The sequence below is a fragment of the Furipterus horrens genome, unplaced genomic scaffold (assembly GCF_987537825.1).
Source record: "Furipterus horrens unplaced genomic scaffold, mFurHor1.1.pri manual_scaffold_4, whole genome shotgun sequence".
Classification (NCBI taxonomy): domain Eukaryota; kingdom Metazoa; phylum Chordata; class Mammalia; order Chiroptera; family Furipteridae; genus Furipterus; species Furipterus horrens.
In genome coordinates this window covers 173,232,081-173,248,706 of record NW_028327174.1, presented here as the reverse complement: position 1 = coordinate 173,248,706, position 16,626 = coordinate 173,232,081, and the positions used below count along the sequence as shown (strand labels likewise).

The window sequence follows — 16,626 nt, the reverse complement described above, 5'->3', positions numbered from 1 at the left end:
GTTTGGGGGAAGAGAAGTTTAAAAATGACCGGCAACTGAATTGTAAGGATTTTAGCAAGCAAGTGGAAATGAGAAACTGGGAAGCTCCAGTTAGTTCCCTCATCTGTGCCCTTACTCAGTCCCCAGCCCAGAAGTGTGCCTGCTGGTTGAGAATAGGTGAGCACTTTCGTGCCAGGAGGCCTCACTTTTACCTTGTTTACCCCATTTTGGAGTAGACTTTCTACTCCAGCTCTTCTTCCTTGAATTTCCCTGCATGAAAGGCCACTGTGCACTCCTAGGCCTACACTTCTGTCCTGTACACAGCAGCCTCAGCCCTCCACCAACCTCGGAGGACACATCTTTTCTCAGCAGGCCCCTGCCTTGTCCTTACAGCTCAGGTGTGTCAGTCCTAGAAGAGCCTCATAATTCTAGAAAAGGAGAGACAGAGCATGGACTAGTTCTCCCTGACAGGTCATCCGCTACTTTTCCGAACGTTTTGCAGGAAGCTGATGCCCTGGGTCCCATGACTGTTAACCGGACTGTCTGGTCTCAGATCAAGGCCAAAATACTAGCACATGGGCTGCTTTACTGCTTGGTGCTTATCCAGAGCTGCTTTAGGCTCCACCACTTACAGGGGTAGGGGGAGAGGAGGGTAGGATTAGGGGTGGGTGGAAAAAGCAGAAAAGGCCACTGGCCCAGAATCTACCATTTTATAAAATAGTCATTCCTACAGCTTTCCACGGTTTAGCAGAATTACAAAACCCCAAAGGCTGCTATAAGATAATTTATTACAGACTAGCCAATAATCTCCTGTAACAATGGCACATACAATAATTAACAACAACAATAACAACTTAGTTTCTTGTTTCATGTAATGGCCAGGATAGCTGTAGACAATGCAAAGTTCTCAAAAAGTTCAGGAAGGAAGTCCAGGAGGCTGCTACCAAGGATATTAAAGGACCATATCACATGTCTGAACAAAGGCCTGGAAGTCCATGTGACCCCTTGAAAGTTTGTCTCTGACCTCCCAGGAGAGTTGAGGCCCCCTCCATCCAGCCTGTACAGAGGATCATAGTCCAAGTTTCTTACGGAGGTTTGAATATCTATGAGGAGAACAGCAGCTCACCTCATGAAAGAGAATGAGGTCAAAGGCTAGGTTCTTTCTATAAGGGGGAGGGCAGTTGGAAAGCGGTGTCCATAGGTGAGGACTCCTCCTCTACTAATTTACAAAAATTTTGGCTTTGTTTAGGACCTACCCAAGAAGAAAATATAGCCCTCTCCCCTGGATCCTTCAACTAGCCATCAAATGCATACACATAATGACAGCCTCTCATGTCCTGAAGCATCACTCCCCTTCCTACAGGACAGAGGTAGGGGGGACTCCTGGGAAGGCGGCCTCTGGTGCTTGGGTTCCAGGGAATATTCTGCTCAAGGCTCTGAAGCACCATATATATAAACCTCCTTCTGCTCATGACAGATATAAACTGGGTAAGGGCCTAGTATAGCTCATTTCTAGTAGGTATTTTGTTCAGTTTCAAAGCCTTGTTCTCACAGGAGCCACACAAAACCAGTGGATTTTGCTCAAGGGACAGTCTGAATTCTATTGTGTGCTCTTGCCCAGGCTATACTTCAATCCAGACTACAGGGCTCAGTGATACTTATAGGCTCCACTGACTACTTAGCTAGCCAGGCACAAGGTACTGACCCTCTAAACTTATTCTTCTAATGATTGGTACACATGGGTCCAACTGGATGAGGTGTGGTATGGAGAACAGTAGACATGGGGTGTGGGGTGGAGGGATGTCTACCAAGAATGGCTGACACGCTCAGAAATGTCTGTCTCACTCTTAATGGAAAATCTTCCTATGCAGTAACCCCTACCGCCTAGCTCCTAGCACCGCAGACCTGCTGGTCAGGGGTTCATGACATTTTCTGTGAAGAGCCAAACTCTCACCACCCCAAAATTTTCCTTAAATTTCTTTAACTGACTCAGCCTCTTAACTATGAGGACCTACGGTGGTGACACAGTAACTCCTAATGGCCCTGATTTGTGGAACTGGTGCCATCTGGTTGGCCCAGGAGTTTAGGTGCTCAGCTCCCCTCCTCCATGGAACGAGACTCTGATTTGAGCTTCACAAATTCTCGAGCCACTTCATCATTGCTTCTCTGAGACAGAATCCGGAGAATAGTCATGCCCGTCTCATCCATGTGGATCTTCCGGCCCAAGGGGCACCAGCAGGCACAGCTGCCCTTGGCTGCCACATCTCTCAGAGGCATCACTGCCAGCCCTAGAACGCGATCCTCCCGGGCAAAGCAGTAATCCTTCACACATATTTGCAACTCATATGCTTCAGGCCCCTCTTCATTTCCCAGGAGGCTGTGGGCACAGGGTAGGTGGAAGGTGGAAGGCCAAAAATGAGGGAGTCTTCAACTGAATTCACCCCAGCTGCCATCCAGCCCATTCCTCCTCTCCCTTCTCAAGTCTTATCTACCAGTTCACCCCCATCCCAGAGTCCCGCAGGTCCCCCATCCCATAACTTACAAGTGAAATGTCTCATTGTACTTGGGGGCCCAGTTGTTACTTTTTGACTTAGTTGTAAACTTCCTCTTCTTATCACTTTGGTGTGGGCCAACCATGGTCACTTCCACAAAGGGTCGGAACATACCTGCTGTCTGCCACCTGAGGTCATTAGCAGCCACCACTGCCCAAACAAAGGAAACTTGTGAGGGATCCCACCAAGAGTTACCAGTTTTTGAGTCCCAGGTGACATTCCCGAGGAAGAGGGTTAAGCTGGAGGGCCGGGTTAAGGAGCCCCTGCTTTTGACTGATGAGGCCACCGGGCAAGAAAAGGTCTGAGACCTATAAATCCATGCCACTCACCTTTCACTGTGACCTTGTGCTCCCCCGTTCCAGGATGTGTAAACAAGTCCACCTGAATAGAGACTTCTCCAACAGGATCATCCACCCCAGATCCTGAGGGACAGATGGACAGATGACTTGGAGAAGACTTTAGGTCTAATTATTCCAGCTAAAACTGAGGAGTTAGGAGGCCACCATCCTATACCCTAAAGCAAGCAGCAGTCACCCACAATAGCCATAGGGAAGTAAACATGGGAGAAGTGAATGAAAGGGGATAAAGAATGAGACTGTGTATTAAAATAAAAGTTAAGCTAACAAGATTTTAGGCAAAACTTTCAAACATTCCCCAGGAATCTCTCAGGTTCCTCAAATCTCTCCTATCTCTTAGGCTGAAGTTTTTCATTGAAAGATGTTGGGGAAGGACAATGCTGCCACCCTGTGTCTTTGTCTGGGAACTTTGCCCTCCCCATGATCTTAATGGAACAATGTGGGTCCCATTTAGCCAAAAGCAGTAACCTCCCACATATACCTAGATTCCTGGAGGCCCCTGCTTGGGACTCTGACCTGCTCAGAAAGTCTCTGTCCTACTCAGATTTGGACCTCTCTACTAATAGCTCCACAATCCCAATGTCTGGCCAACTTGCGGGATCCCCTCAGCAGAGGCCTTACTCTATTTTGAAGGAAAACACTAGTACCCTGCATCACAGATAACTTCTTTCTTTGTCTTAAGGTGGAGGGGAGGGGAGGGTTCTGAGGACAGAACTATTGGTAACCCAGTTTCAGACGGTATGAATACAATGTCCTTCTCTGAGACTTGGGACAGAGCTTCTGAACTTTGTCACCTAGTTTCCCCACTCTCAACATAAGCAGCTCATTCCAGTTTACAGGGGACAGTGTTAGCCCATGTTACATTCATATTGCATGGTGTATAACATACCCTTTTCCGGCTGAATGTCCTCATTAGCAGTAAACCTAATACCTTTCCCATCATGCACTGAGGACAGGAAAGTCAAGAGGTAGTAGCAGCAGTAGGACAGAGAAAGAACAATCAGTTAGTAGTCTAAGGAGTTAACAGTCATTCAGAGCAGCTCTACACATATTCTGAGTGAGCACAGAGATGGGGTACAGTGGAGAGAGAAGTCAAAAAGCTGGGGTCAGTGCCTGAATACTCCAAATTAGACATGGGTCAAAGATCAATCAAATCATGGACAGAAGCAGTCGAACATAGAGAGTGAAGGTATCTGAGACCAGTGGAGCACGAAAGAGAAAGGTTGTAGGCTCTCATTTCCGAGGCTCTTAAACAATAAAGCAACGTGTAGAAATACACACATAGAAACTCGGATCTTCTCTGCAGTGCCCACTCCTGATCTTACCTCATATCTGCCCATTCCAGCCTCTACCCATCTTTATATTGAGTTTAAAGCTCAATGTTTTAAAAAGTCTTTCTGGATTAATGCAGATCCTCCCTGATGTTATAGGCCTTTGTATGTACTCAGCTCTGTAAAAGTTTTCTCTGTCCCCTTCAGCAAGGCTCATACTTTTTTTTTTTTTTTTTTTTTAATCTTCACCCGAGGATATGTTTTTCATTCATTTCAGAGACAGAGGAAGGGGGAGAGAGAGAGAAGCATCGATCGGGTGCCTCCCATACATGCCCTGACTGGGGCTTGAACCCACAACCTAGGTATGTGCCCTGACTGGGAATCAAACCTGCAGCCTCTTGGTGTATGAGATAACGCTCCAAACAACTAAGCCACCCGGCCAGGGCATGGCTCATAACTTCTTTTGCTCCCTCTTCTTCCCACCCTGGACTTGAAATAAAAACAGGTGTGGAAAATGGAGCAGTACTGCAGGTATTATGTATCTTTTCACCTTCCATCAAGTCCAATCTAACTGCTTAGATCCCTCTTGCCTTCCAAGTTAGCTCTCTGCTCCAGATCTACACTTTAGTAAGGCCTAAGCCTTCCCACTCTCTCCTACACCAGCTGCACTCCCCCAGGAAGCATGCTAAGGTCTCCCTGGAGCAAGCAATAACGAATGCACTTGAAGGTCCTTCCTGGGAGGGCCCTGCTCCAGGGTCATGGTCAGAATTTAACAATGTCTAGGCAGATGTGTTTTGTTATGGATGGGCATGATTGGAGGCAGGGAGGGGTTCTGAGGACTGGAAGTCACTGGGAGAAAACCAGCTGCCTGGGTCTCCTGTGCATTAGTATCACCCATGAGGCTGGAATTCAGCTGTGCCTATGATCTGCACCCTTTCTTCAACTGTTCCCATGTTTTGCCTCTCTTCTCGTCCATGGTGGAGAATCTGGTTAAGTCTTTGCTTTCTATCTCTACGACAACTTCCAGCTAAGGTTCCCAAAGCTATGAGTTGTCACGAGCGTCTCATCTACTCATTCTCCAAGCTTCCTGACAGATTCTTTTCCTACCAAACAGTGTGTACTACTTGAGTTCAATAAACATGTATTTGTCAATATCTAGGGGGGAAACATCTCAGGCACATTTCCCAGGTCCTGTGAGTCTCCTGTCTGGTGTGGGGATGGGTATTGGCATCCCTCAAGAAATCCTGGGGTCTGAGTGTGAAGGGATCTCTGAAGAAGCACAAGGATCTTCCTCCCTAAGGGCTAGAGGACACTGACTCCCTAGGGGCAGAGATGTATCAGGGCAGGGAGGTGGTAACCCAAAGTCCTTAGGCCTTACCCTGGGCAGTCTGTGAGCGCACAAAGGTCTTGATGAGTGTGTCTGTGGTCTGTGTGTACAGAGACAGAGCATAGCGTAAGGACTGCAGATCAGGGCTCTTCTCCAGGAAGGTTTTCTTCAGCCCATTGCCTCCTGCATGAAAATATTGCTGAAAGACAAAAAGAGTACTTGCTACTGCCTCATCCCCTTACAGTGAGGCAGCTTCCCAATACTGTTCTCAGAGAAATGATATCTGAGCAGAAGCTGAATGAAGATGCCAGAGAGGATGGTGAGGACAATAAGTCATTCAGTAAACAACAGGATCAGGAATACCACACAGAGCCAGAGTCACAGTCTCAGGTGAACAGTATTATCTGGGTATCTGGCAGGTGGAGTAGGGGATGGCCATGCTACTGGATTGTGGTGTTTGAAGAATGGATCTAGCTGGACAGGCAAAGATATGGGATGGATGCATTTCAGGCAGAGAGTAGCGGGAAGTGCTCTTTTACCCCTCCAAGCTCTTAGAGAACATTATGCCTATGATATACCTCTCTCAAGTGCACTGAATCACAGTTATGTACCTGCCTTATTACCACCTTACCAGATTATAACCACCTTGAGGCTAGGAACCATATCTAATTCTCTCTGTATCCTTCACAGTACATAGTGCCTGGTGCGTGTTGTCTCATTGAATAAATAAACGGGTAGTAGAAAAAAAAATGCTGTGAAAACCCAGATGACTTTATATCTAAGGGAAAAGGGAAATGTCAGCTAGATCCAGGGAATTAGGATCTGGAAGATTAATTCTCAGTGGAAAATATTCAGGAATGGCAATGAAGAACTAAGTGAGCTGAATGTGTGCAATTCAGAACCCAGGAATAAGTATTCCAGGGCCATGGTGAGTCACGTGAGACTACACAGGAGGTGCCTTTTTGGTTGCTCCCCAAAAGGAATATAGACATAACAGAGAAAGAAATAAAAACCACTCTCTTCTGATGTGGGATGGCAAGAGCCCGAGGGACACTTAGTCTGGCAGAGTGAAATGCCAAGGCTAAGAGGGTGTGGTAGTAAGACTGCCCAGAGGCAGGGGAGGTCTCCACCTTGATGGTGTCCAGCGCGAGGTCAAGGATGGTACACTGCTTTGGAGTAAGACTCCGTGTTTCCTCTCGCACCATGTGGTCCTGGAATCACAGAGTAAGCAACAGCATCGTGACAGCTCGGGGTTGTCATGAAAATCTTGCCCCTACCTGCCAACCCATTGCTAAATGTTCCTCTCCTTTCCCTCCTCTTCAGTCTCCAGTGCTCAAATTTCCTTCCTTCTAGACAAGCCCCTCCCCACTGCCCTCAGAAGGACCCCACACATCTAGAGTACCTTGAGTTTGGAAAGATGGCTCAGCTCCTTGGCAGCAGTGAAGATCAGCTGGGTGCCCTGGGCAGAGAGGGAGCCAGTCAAAAGCAGAGGACTCTAAACTCGATCAGGAAGTATGGGATGAGGTGACGGACACAGCAGGAGGAAGTTGAAGGGAAGTGTCCTTACCGTCTGGTCAGTGAGGGGGGGCAGAACAATCATCCTTTCCATTGTGTTCATTACCACCCGCCAGAGTTCCTTCAGTACACGCTTCAGGACTGTCTTCTCACACACAGTGGCAAAGAGGGTGAGGCTGCAGGCCCAGGCAACAGGTAAGGCTGGGTGGGTGAGTGAGAACCCCACTCCCCAAGAGGCTCCTCTGTCTGATTGCCTCTGCCTTGCCTGTCCCAGAGGACAGTCCCGAGTACTATACTCACTTGCCATCCAGGAAGTCCATGAGAGGTCGGAGCACGCTATCTGCATCCTGAGCCACTGAGGCCCTGGCATTGGGAGATGCATTCCCTGGGCCCCGCACCTGGCCCAGAATGTCGGCCATTTGTCTAACGCACTCATCAATCCGCACCTGGAAACTACACATGTGCCCAGAATACAACCCTCTCCTTCCCAAACACACACTGTTCCTGGAGCAGCACCAGCTATTCGATCCTACTCCAGAATGCTCACGGTACAGCTTCCACAGGGAGGGCCAACAGAAGCAGAGGGAAGATCCACATACCTGTAACTGGGCGGATGGGTGTGGGGCAGGGGCTTTGGGATTGGCCAGGGACCACATCTGGCTCTGAAGGCTGTTTTGGGGCCACTAACCTGTTTCCAAACACCATGCTGAGCTCATCCAGAACTGTATTCAGTTTCACCTGCAGCTCCTTCAGACTGTCTGAAGCTTCAGGGTCCAACTGTATCCACAAGAGGTGGGCTTTGCTAAACTGGTTCTCTTACTCCTTTATCCCCTCTGTGCCCCACTCCTCCCCCGTAGAGCCTTTACCCCAATGCCTACTCAAATCTCTCAGCCCAAGCCAGCCTGGACCCAAAGCTAAACTCCTGGCCTATACCCAGTCAGGAGAGGGTAGAGTTCTGTAGTCAGGAAGCTCAGAAATAAAGGAAGAGTACTGAAATCCCAAACCCTAAGACCTACCTCCTTGCCTCCCATGGCCTCAAACATTTTCTCCAGCTGGACCCTCAGTTGCTGCATGTTGTTCATCAGGATGCAGGGCTTTGGGGACAGATGGAGCTGCTGAGTCTTGGCTCCTTTCAGCACGGGACCCATCGGGGTAGCGTTCCTCCCTCTCTCACACTACTCCAAAAGCCACAGGGAATTTATGATAGGCATTACATGTGTCTTTCCCTAAGCACTGAGATCTGGAACCAATTCAGACAATTCTCCATGAATGAAGACTAGAAGCAAATGTTTCTGTATTTAAGCTGAGTGGTGGGCCCCAGGTGTTCACGGTATTATCCTTTATAACTCTTTGAATATCTCAGCTTTGTTTTATTTAAGAAAAAGACTAATACAAGTCTAGCTTAGTAGGGGATAAAGTATTACAAGGAAGCTCAGAGGAACTCCTAGATAGAAAGAAGTACTTATTATTCTGTGGCACAATCTCAAGCGAAGCTCTGGTGGGAATCAGAAGTCAGGAGCAGCATCTCCACCCTCAGCTCTAAGGATAGCTTCCAAAGTAAGGATTCAAGTGTCTTCCAATTCCTTCTCCAAGGGTCCTAGGCCCTGAACCTCACCATTTTCTCCTTTGTGCAATAAGCTGGGAAGTTCTTTGATAAGATGTCTGCATACTGCATCAGCACCTTCCCGATGGTCTGAGCAAAGAGGAGAAAAGGAAAGGAGAGGGAACCCTTAGCTCTCCCCACAAGGAACTTGCCTGAGAAGTCACACCTCTCATCCTAGAACAATACAACACAGAGGTAAAGGGGAATTTCACAAGAAAAACAAAGCTCCCTCTCAACCTCCAAACAGCAATGAGACAAACCCACCTGTCCACCCCATACACAAACAAAGGACAATGGGGTAACACCAGGTTTCACCCAACGGCCACCACAAAGAGCTGAGCTCATGCTTGTGACTAGGCTGTGGGTGTGGTGGTCCTAAGGGAAGAGGGTAGGGAGGGTCATGGTCACCTTAGCAAATCTCCTCATGTATCGGGCAAGGATGTTGGGGTCTGGGCATTCCAGTTTTCGGATGATCTCAAAGCTCTGGTTGAGCTGTGTGAAGACGTCCACCACAGAGCAGGAAAAGAGTGCGTGCTCTGATGTCTGCTGGAACTAAGGAAGGCCACGTACAGGTCAGCATACTCAGCCACTACCTTTTCCCAAGTTCATAGGGTTCATTGAAAAGGGCTCTCAGCCCAGCAAGAGTGGCTCAGAGGCCCTCAATAGTTCTCCTCATGAACTCCACAGGCAGGGAGAGCCAGTCTACCTAAAGTCCAGGAACATCAGCTGACCACTAATTGCTGGTCTCAGCCCCATGCAGCCAAGCCCTCGACTTACCCCATCCTTCTTATCTCGTTCCAGGGCCCCACGCAGGAATTCCAGGGATACATCCTCATTCTCATCTAGCCATTGTAGGACAAATTGCTCAAACCACCTGCAGCCAAGTAAGAGAATTGGGGGATGGAGCTTGTTGGTGGCATATGCCATGTGCCTGACAGCACCCCCAGACTGGGGTCTTCTGGATGGTAGGGCATGGTCTGACACTTTTCCTATAGCAGTGCCCATAACAGGCAGTCTCAAGACTAGCTTCCTGAACCAAATTGAGGATACTGGCCCCACATACCCCCTAAGCCGGATGGACCCCCTTCCCTTCCCTTCGTGGTGCCCACTTGGTGACTCACGCTGGGTACTCAGGCACCTGCCTCTGGAAGGCAGGCAGATCCCGCACATATTCATTGTGGAGCCACTTCACCTTGAAGTGTAGGTTCATGTAGTCAGCGCTCTTACACAGCCGGTCTTTCTCGTGCTCTAGTGGTAGGGAAGGAGGCTGGGTCAGGTCCTGGCAGTAGAGGCCCTGGTTCTTGAGTTTTCCCAAGGCAGCAGATCCAGTCAGGCAGCTCTACCAGATGTCTTATTATAAGGGTGACTCCCAACCACCTCCTCACAGCCATTCCCCCACCACCATTGAGTGCTCTGCTCTCTAAGAGCCTGGCCTAAATCTTCCTTTAGAGACTAAGCCAGACTCCCAGATAAGGCCTATAGTCTTACTGCTCTGGCTTTTGGAAGTGCCAGGTGAGGTACTGGCCTCTAGTGAAGAAGATGAGAAAGGGATATGGGAGCTAATAGTAGGGAGACTGTCCAGGACTGGAGAGGGATGACGGTTTTCCAGGGATTTCCTAATCCTAGTAGCTTAAATGCAAGCTTAAAAATGCAAAGATGAGCAGTTGTACATGACATGAATGGGTCCGTGACAACACATAGACACAGGGAAAGCCAAAGTGGACCCAAGCTGACAGAAATTGCAGCTGAGCAGCCATGGTGCAACTGAAGGGCCCCAGAGCAGAGCTAAGACACTGAAAAATGAACTCTCAAAGAAGTCTGCAAAAAGAACAGTCTGGAAACCATGGAAACACAGCCAGATGAAAGGACCATTCATGTTACAGAAAATGGGATGCTCGTTACGGACCTGGAAGGTCTCCAGCAGAGTCTCCATGGCCTTCTGGAAAATCTAGGACAAAGAGCACCCACAGCTTTCCCAGGGTCAGGAGCACTAACCATAAACACAGGTTCTCATCATCTACCCGTTTTAGAGATGAAGCATTAATTTGAATAATTAAATCCAATTGTGTGTGCTTATACATAATACAATGTAAGAGCAAGGAAATGGGAGAGACTACTGAACAACACAGAAGGGAAGGCCATTTTCCCTGGGAACTCTATTGCTCAACTGTGAATTGCCATAGGTGATGCTCCTCCAGGTCAAGGTGGAACATACAGTGTGGGGCAGCTGGCCCTTCTGAATTAGTGCAGCAGACACTCAAGGAGGAAGTGGAAGCCTGGGGTGCAGCCTCCAAGGGCTCTGGGTCCCAGGAATTTCATCTCCTGGCACTGCAGGCAACACCAACTCAACCTGAAGTTGCATTTGCAGTTTACTTTATGAAGCAATGAGCCAGACAAGAGGAAAAGGTGTAAAACTGGAGATGAAGGGACAACAACCAAAAGCTCTTACCACCCAGAAAGAGGACTTTTTGTATACGAGTGACAGTGGACTTGTGGCAGAGCAGATAGACCAGTGAACAGTAAAGGGGGTGAAAAAAATCAGGGACATCAGAGACACACTCTCATGGCTTGCCCCTTCTCTTCCACCCTACTACGCTGCAGTCCTTAACTAGTTTAAGAGCCTTGAAACAAACAAAGAAAAAAGGTACCATCAGGAGGGTCCTCCCTCTTTCTTGTTGAGTAATCATTTGGAAGTGGGGGCAGTGTTGCTCCATCATCCTAGCATTCCTAACTGCTTTCTTCTAGGGACCTTCAATTATTGTATTTACATATAATTCTCCCTTTCTCTGTCAATCCATCACCTGTACTGTGGTGCCAAACCCCAATTTCTACATTAACTTCTGTGGTGCAAAAACACTGGTCATACTTTAAAGTATTCTAAAAGTCCCTAAATGGTATGGCTCAGTGGGTTAGGCATAGTACTGCAACCCAAGAGGTTGCTTGTTTGATTCCTGGTCAGGGCACATGCCTGGGTTGTGGGCCAGGACCCTGGTTGGTTGCATGCAAGAGGCAACTGCATCAATGTTTCTCTCCCTCCCTTCCCCTCTCTCTAAGAAATAAATAAATAAAATCTTTTAAAATATTAAAAAAAATACTATTCTGACAAGTGCATAGAGTCATGCTCCAGCAAAATTGCTTGAGGTTATTGTTGGTGTGTGTGTGTGTGTGTGTGTGTGTAGTTAATCTGTCAAAAGATGCAATCATGCCTTACTTCCAATTTCCTCCTCTATTCGTCTTTCATTCCTGGGAGTTCTTTCAACCAGGATTTCAACTATCCAGCTTGTTGATCATTTTCCCCAAATCTCTCTTCGTTTTTGGTAATGTCTATATATGACTTTGACGGAACATCTCACTTTGCCCAGGTTTAACTCTAGTCCCCATCTTGCACCATCTTAACAGCTCCAGCTGAAGCTGAACAGCATATACAGACTAATCTTACCCTCTTGTTCAATGCTGAGAATCATACTCAAGGCTTCCTTCTTCCTCTTTATTCACATCCAGTTAAATCACCAATCCCTGCAGATTTCATCTCCAAAACTTCTCTGGAATCTATCCATTTCTTTCTAGTCACACTATTACCTAAATCTCATTACCATCATCTCTAATCTGGATCACTACTGTCCTCCATCCTCACTGGCTAAGTCCTGTCATCTTTCAGGTTTCAATTTGTGCATTACCACCTTCAGGAAGCCTTTCCAGGACTGGGCTACATGGTTCTCTTCTTAGCACCCTACGCTTATTCCTTTTGTGGCACTTACAGCTTTACATTGTAACTGCCAATTTATGTCTGTTGTCTAGACTAGTTTGCGAGCTTGTCAAGGGCTGGACCTATGCCTCATTCATCTCATTGGGGCTCCAGTGACTAGCACAGGGCCTGACACAAAGGAAGTACTCAATGAATAGGGGATGGGGTGGGGATTTACTGCAAAGGAGCACAAAGAAATTTTGTTTAATATCTTAATTAGGATAGTAGTTACACAGGTGTGTTCATTTGTTAAAACTCATCAAACTGTACTCTTTCAGTGTTTTTACTATATTGTATATAAATTATACCTCAATAAAGTTGACTTAAAATATTGGGTGACAGTTAAAGCCGACACATTATTTTGTCATCCAGGTCTTCAAACTTTCCCTCTTCCCTTGCCCTCCACATTCTACTTCCTGGACAACTTCCTTCCAATATCTGTCAAAGCCCAATCTTCCTTCTCTATTTCTCTGCTCTAATCCCAGCCCCATCCCCTCAGACTAAATTATTACAATATTATCTGCACTCCCTGCTTCTGGCCTTTCCGTGTTCCAACTGCCCTCATTTTCCCCTGTGGTAAAAAATTCTTATAGAAATCTTACTTTTTTTACATTGCCTCTCTGCTCCTGTGCCTACAATATTTTTTTTTTATAGTCCTTAATATCTAAGATTAAGTGATGGGCAAATGCCTGGCAGTATGCTGAGGATGTTACATACATCTCAGTTACTTTATTAGCTCAGTGAAACAGATGCTATGATCACTCCCATTTTACAGATGAGAAAATGGAAGCTCACAACAATTAAGTCGTTCCGTCTAAGATCACACTGCTGAGTAAGTGGTGAAATTGAGTTGTGAAACTAGGTCAACATTAGTTCTTTCTCTTAAGGCAGTTTTCAACCCTTTTGTTTGCTGTAAACATTAGCAGAACAGGACTCTCCTTTCAAAAGAAATCTCACCTAGAACCCCATATAAGACAGAGAAAAGCAGAGCTGACCTAGCTGGTACAGGTGAAAGGCCTGAAGCCCAGCTTCCCAGTTTCCCCTTCTTACTTAGCTCCTGAGACAGCTGTTTGAAACCTCTGCCCCTCCTTCATACTCTCTCTCTTGTGGGATTCACTTTTCAAAGATAGTCATCTCCCTCCACACCCAAAATCCATTATCAAGAACTGGGACCATCAGCTTTTCCAAGTGCTACCTGGGGGAGAGGGGCAAGGGAACTCCTCACGGGCCTGACAGGCTAAACATGGGCTACAGCCCCAGGCTTGACCCAGTGTGGGCAGGAAGCGGCCACTCTGGGGTGGAAGTACAGAATGTGTGTACAGTCTGTGCTGTCTCAAACTTAGCGCAGATCTTCATGTTTCTTTCAACCTCAAAATTAAATGATTCTACAGAGAACAGATTGATGGTTTCCAGAGGTGGGGGGTGGGGTGGGCAAAATGGGTGAATGGAGTCAAAAGTACAAACTTGCAGTTATAAAATAATTTAGTCCTGAGGATGTAATGTACAGAATGGTAACTATACTGAATAAAAACTGTGTTGCATCTTTGAAAGTTTCTATGAAAGTAAACATTAAAAGGTCTCATCTCAAATAAAGTTTTTATAACTATTTATGGTGATGAATGTTAACTAGACTTACTGTGGTGATCATTTCACAATATTCAGAAATATCAGATCATTATGTTATACACCTGAAACTTACATAATGTATGCTAATTACACCTCAATTAAAAAAGAAAAACAAACCAACTAACTGATCCTAAACCTCAAAAAGTTTAAGTCTGAGGATTACCTATTTCCCCTGCCACTACACCCAAGTAACAAATCCAGACTCTGTTTTGTCCTTTTCCCAGACTGTTCCCCTCCTAGATCCACTTTCATAGACAAAGGAGACAGATTAACATGTAAACAGACAGGAACGGCAGCTAAATAAGTGAGCACAGATGGGTATGAGAAGATGTGATACAAATAGAGAATGACACCTTTGTAGACCAAACTGGAAAAAGAATAAGCTGAGTGAACAAGATGAACAATAATTTATCTATGACTGTGCTCTACAGGGGAAGTGAGAGGAGAAGTATCTTTCTGGCTTTGTCACACCAATCCAGAACAGCTTTCAAGGAAAGGCAGGTCAGGCAGTCCTCACTGTGAGAAAATAATCTTATTTATGTATTTAAGGGTCTATGATTCTTTAACACTGTAAAGATGTTTCCCAAGACTCCAGAGAGTGGGCCACTTGTGAACACCCAGATGGGAGGAGTTGATTTCTGGACTGGGAAAGTCCTAAACAGGCATTTGCTCTAAAGCTGGAGGGAGGAAGCTACATCTATACAGCCTTTTCCATTATTCTTTTGCCTGAAGCTTTGCCCACCCAAAACCTCCTGAGGCCTATCATCCACTATGCCTGTAATCCCTTTAATTTCTCATTGTACCATTCACCTTGAAGCTGCACTGGGAGAGAAAGAGACAGAAAACCAGGTGCTTGGACAAGGGCCCTATGGCCCAATGCCTTGGGCATACCCTTACCCTCCAGTGCGTATTTCATATCTTGGGCAAAAAGTTGCCACATCACTTCTGCGCTGACTTTTCCCACATTCAACTCCTGAGGAAACCTAGATGGTGGAAGAAGCCACAGTCAGGAAATAAGGCAAGAACCATTTGATTCGATTGATTCCAAGGCTAACATGTCTAGTACTTGGAGGCCATATTGAAGAGGAGACTAGGAAACAGCGGTAGGCTCAATCTGAAGAAAGGGGGCACAGGGGCCAGTAGTAGGACAAGTAAGGGCAGATAATCCCCTCAGGCAAAGTGGGCCCAGGGAGAGGATATCCAAAAGTCAGGGAAGTGAGGCCAAGAGGAGAAGGGTTGAGGCTGAAAGGCAGGCCCATGCTAAATAAACTGGAGGAGAAAGGGTAAAGAGGTGGGCTATAAGACTGCCCACTTAATTCACAGCAGACAGACACATACACACATGGTCTCTGGATCCCCTGGGACTCCTATTTCCAGAGGCCTCTCACTCCAGGGAGGCTGGTGCAATCTGGGCAGGGCCCCCCATTATGTTTCCACACCTGTCTCCAGAAACAGCTACCCAGACAGATATAAGGGACAGAGGGACAGATGGACGGACAGGAGGAAGAGATGGCACTGCAAACATACAGAGATAGGAAAGAAAGAGGCTGTTAGACAGATGGACAAACCAACCACCAACCAGACAGGGCCAAGTGGGGTGATACTCACTGGTTCAGAACGAGTGTGTAAGAATTCTTATCTTCCTCTATGATTGACACAATGAGCGTGATGAGTTTGGGCCAGAAGTCCAGGTTTTGAATGCTAGGCCCTTGTTCCTCTACAGGTAGTTCCTGCTTCTTTTTCCAGAGGAGATAGTTAAGAGACAATGAGAGAGTAGAATGTGAAGAGTGTCTCTGATCTTCCTCTTTCTTTTTCCCTCCCTAAGCTCCTTCCTCTAGAATCAGATACCCTTCCTAGAAACTGTCTTCCACAAGATCACCCCTGTTTTGTCACAGATGGCTGACTATTGGGAGGTCCTTGGACACAAAGAGTTCATCCCTGAGAAGTTCTCTCCCCGGCTCCAGGGCACTGATCTGATAAGCTTGGTCAGTCTTGGAAACTTAAAGATGCCTGACCCCGCTTCCTCAGAAGCTATGCATATTGCGACTCCTTGACCTAAGTAAGCAGCCCCTCCAGTCTCACTATGTAGGTCTAGTTCCATGTGATCCACACTAGCAGCCCTCCTCTGACTACCTCCCCTCCACACTACCCGTACACATATCAGCTCTGAGAAGCTACTTCAAGTTCTGCAAGAGCTACTGAACAGACCTAGCATGTAGGGTGGCCTAACCTTCAATGGTTTAGGACTTACCTTAACCCCTGGAATGTCATTGAGGGTGAAGAATTGCATCTAGGAAACTATTTGCCTAGTTCGATAAAAACAGGCCCTGGGGAGCCAAGAATACCCAATAGGGAATAAATGATGTTGAGAAAACTGGATGTTCACATGCAAAAGAATGAAACTGGATCCCTATCTTACACTACTCACAAAAATTAACTCAAACAAATCAAGGACTTAAATATAAGGCCTGAAACCATAAAACTCCTAGAAAAAAACTCTTTGACATCATTGTTGGCAATGACTTTTCTGATATGACACCAAAGTACAAACAACAAAAGCAAAAATCAACAAGTGGGACTACATTAAACTAAATGTTTCTATACAGCAAAAGAAACAATCAACAAAATGAAAAGGCAACCTATAGAGTGCGA

At 46.6% G+C, this 16,626-nt stretch overlaps 1 protein-coding gene across 6 annotated transcripts in view; it reads right to left on the bottom strand.

Moving 5' to 3' along the window:
* Positions 1 to 750: 750 nt before the first annotated feature.
* The window catches only part of UNC13B (unc-13 homolog B), a 196,960-nt gene continuing 181,084 nt past the window's right edge, over positions 751 to 16,626 (bottom strand). For 2 of the 6 annotated variants that reach the window (XM_090274335.1, XM_090274340.1), the window contains 17 exons: positions 15,583 to 15,710; positions 14,872 to 14,957; positions 9,725 to 9,851; positions 9,381 to 9,477; positions 9,012 to 9,155; positions 8,616 to 8,693; positions 8,017 to 8,094; positions 7,689 to 7,777; positions 7,301 to 7,453; positions 7,053 to 7,176; positions 6,888 to 6,944; positions 6,616 to 6,696; positions 5,537 to 5,684; positions 3,777 to 3,833; positions 2,861 to 2,953; positions 2,522 to 2,681; positions 751 to 2,356 (listed from right to left, as the gene is read on the bottom strand). In XM_090274335.1, coding sequence (XP_090130461.1) covers positions 2,071 to 2,356; positions 2,522 to 2,681; positions 2,861 to 2,953; positions 3,777 to 3,833; positions 5,537 to 5,684; positions 6,616 to 6,696; positions 6,888 to 6,944; positions 7,053 to 7,176; positions 7,301 to 7,453; positions 7,689 to 7,777; positions 8,017 to 8,094; positions 8,616 to 8,693; positions 9,012 to 9,155; positions 9,381 to 9,477; positions 9,725 to 9,851; positions 14,872 to 14,957; positions 15,583 to 15,710 — 1,986 coding nt within the window. In that variant the 3' untranslated portion in view covers positions 751 to 2,070. The remainder of the gene's footprint in view (positions 2,357 to 2,521; positions 2,682 to 2,860; positions 2,954 to 3,776; positions 3,834 to 5,536; positions 5,685 to 6,615; positions 6,697 to 6,887; positions 6,945 to 7,052; positions 7,177 to 7,300; positions 7,454 to 7,688; positions 7,778 to 8,016; positions 8,095 to 8,615; positions 8,694 to 9,011; positions 9,156 to 9,380; positions 9,478 to 9,724; positions 9,852 to 14,871; positions 14,958 to 15,582; positions 15,711 to 16,626) is intronic. The other 4 variants (XM_090274336.1, XM_090274341.1, XM_090274337.1 and 1 more) reach the window with 3 other exon arrangements.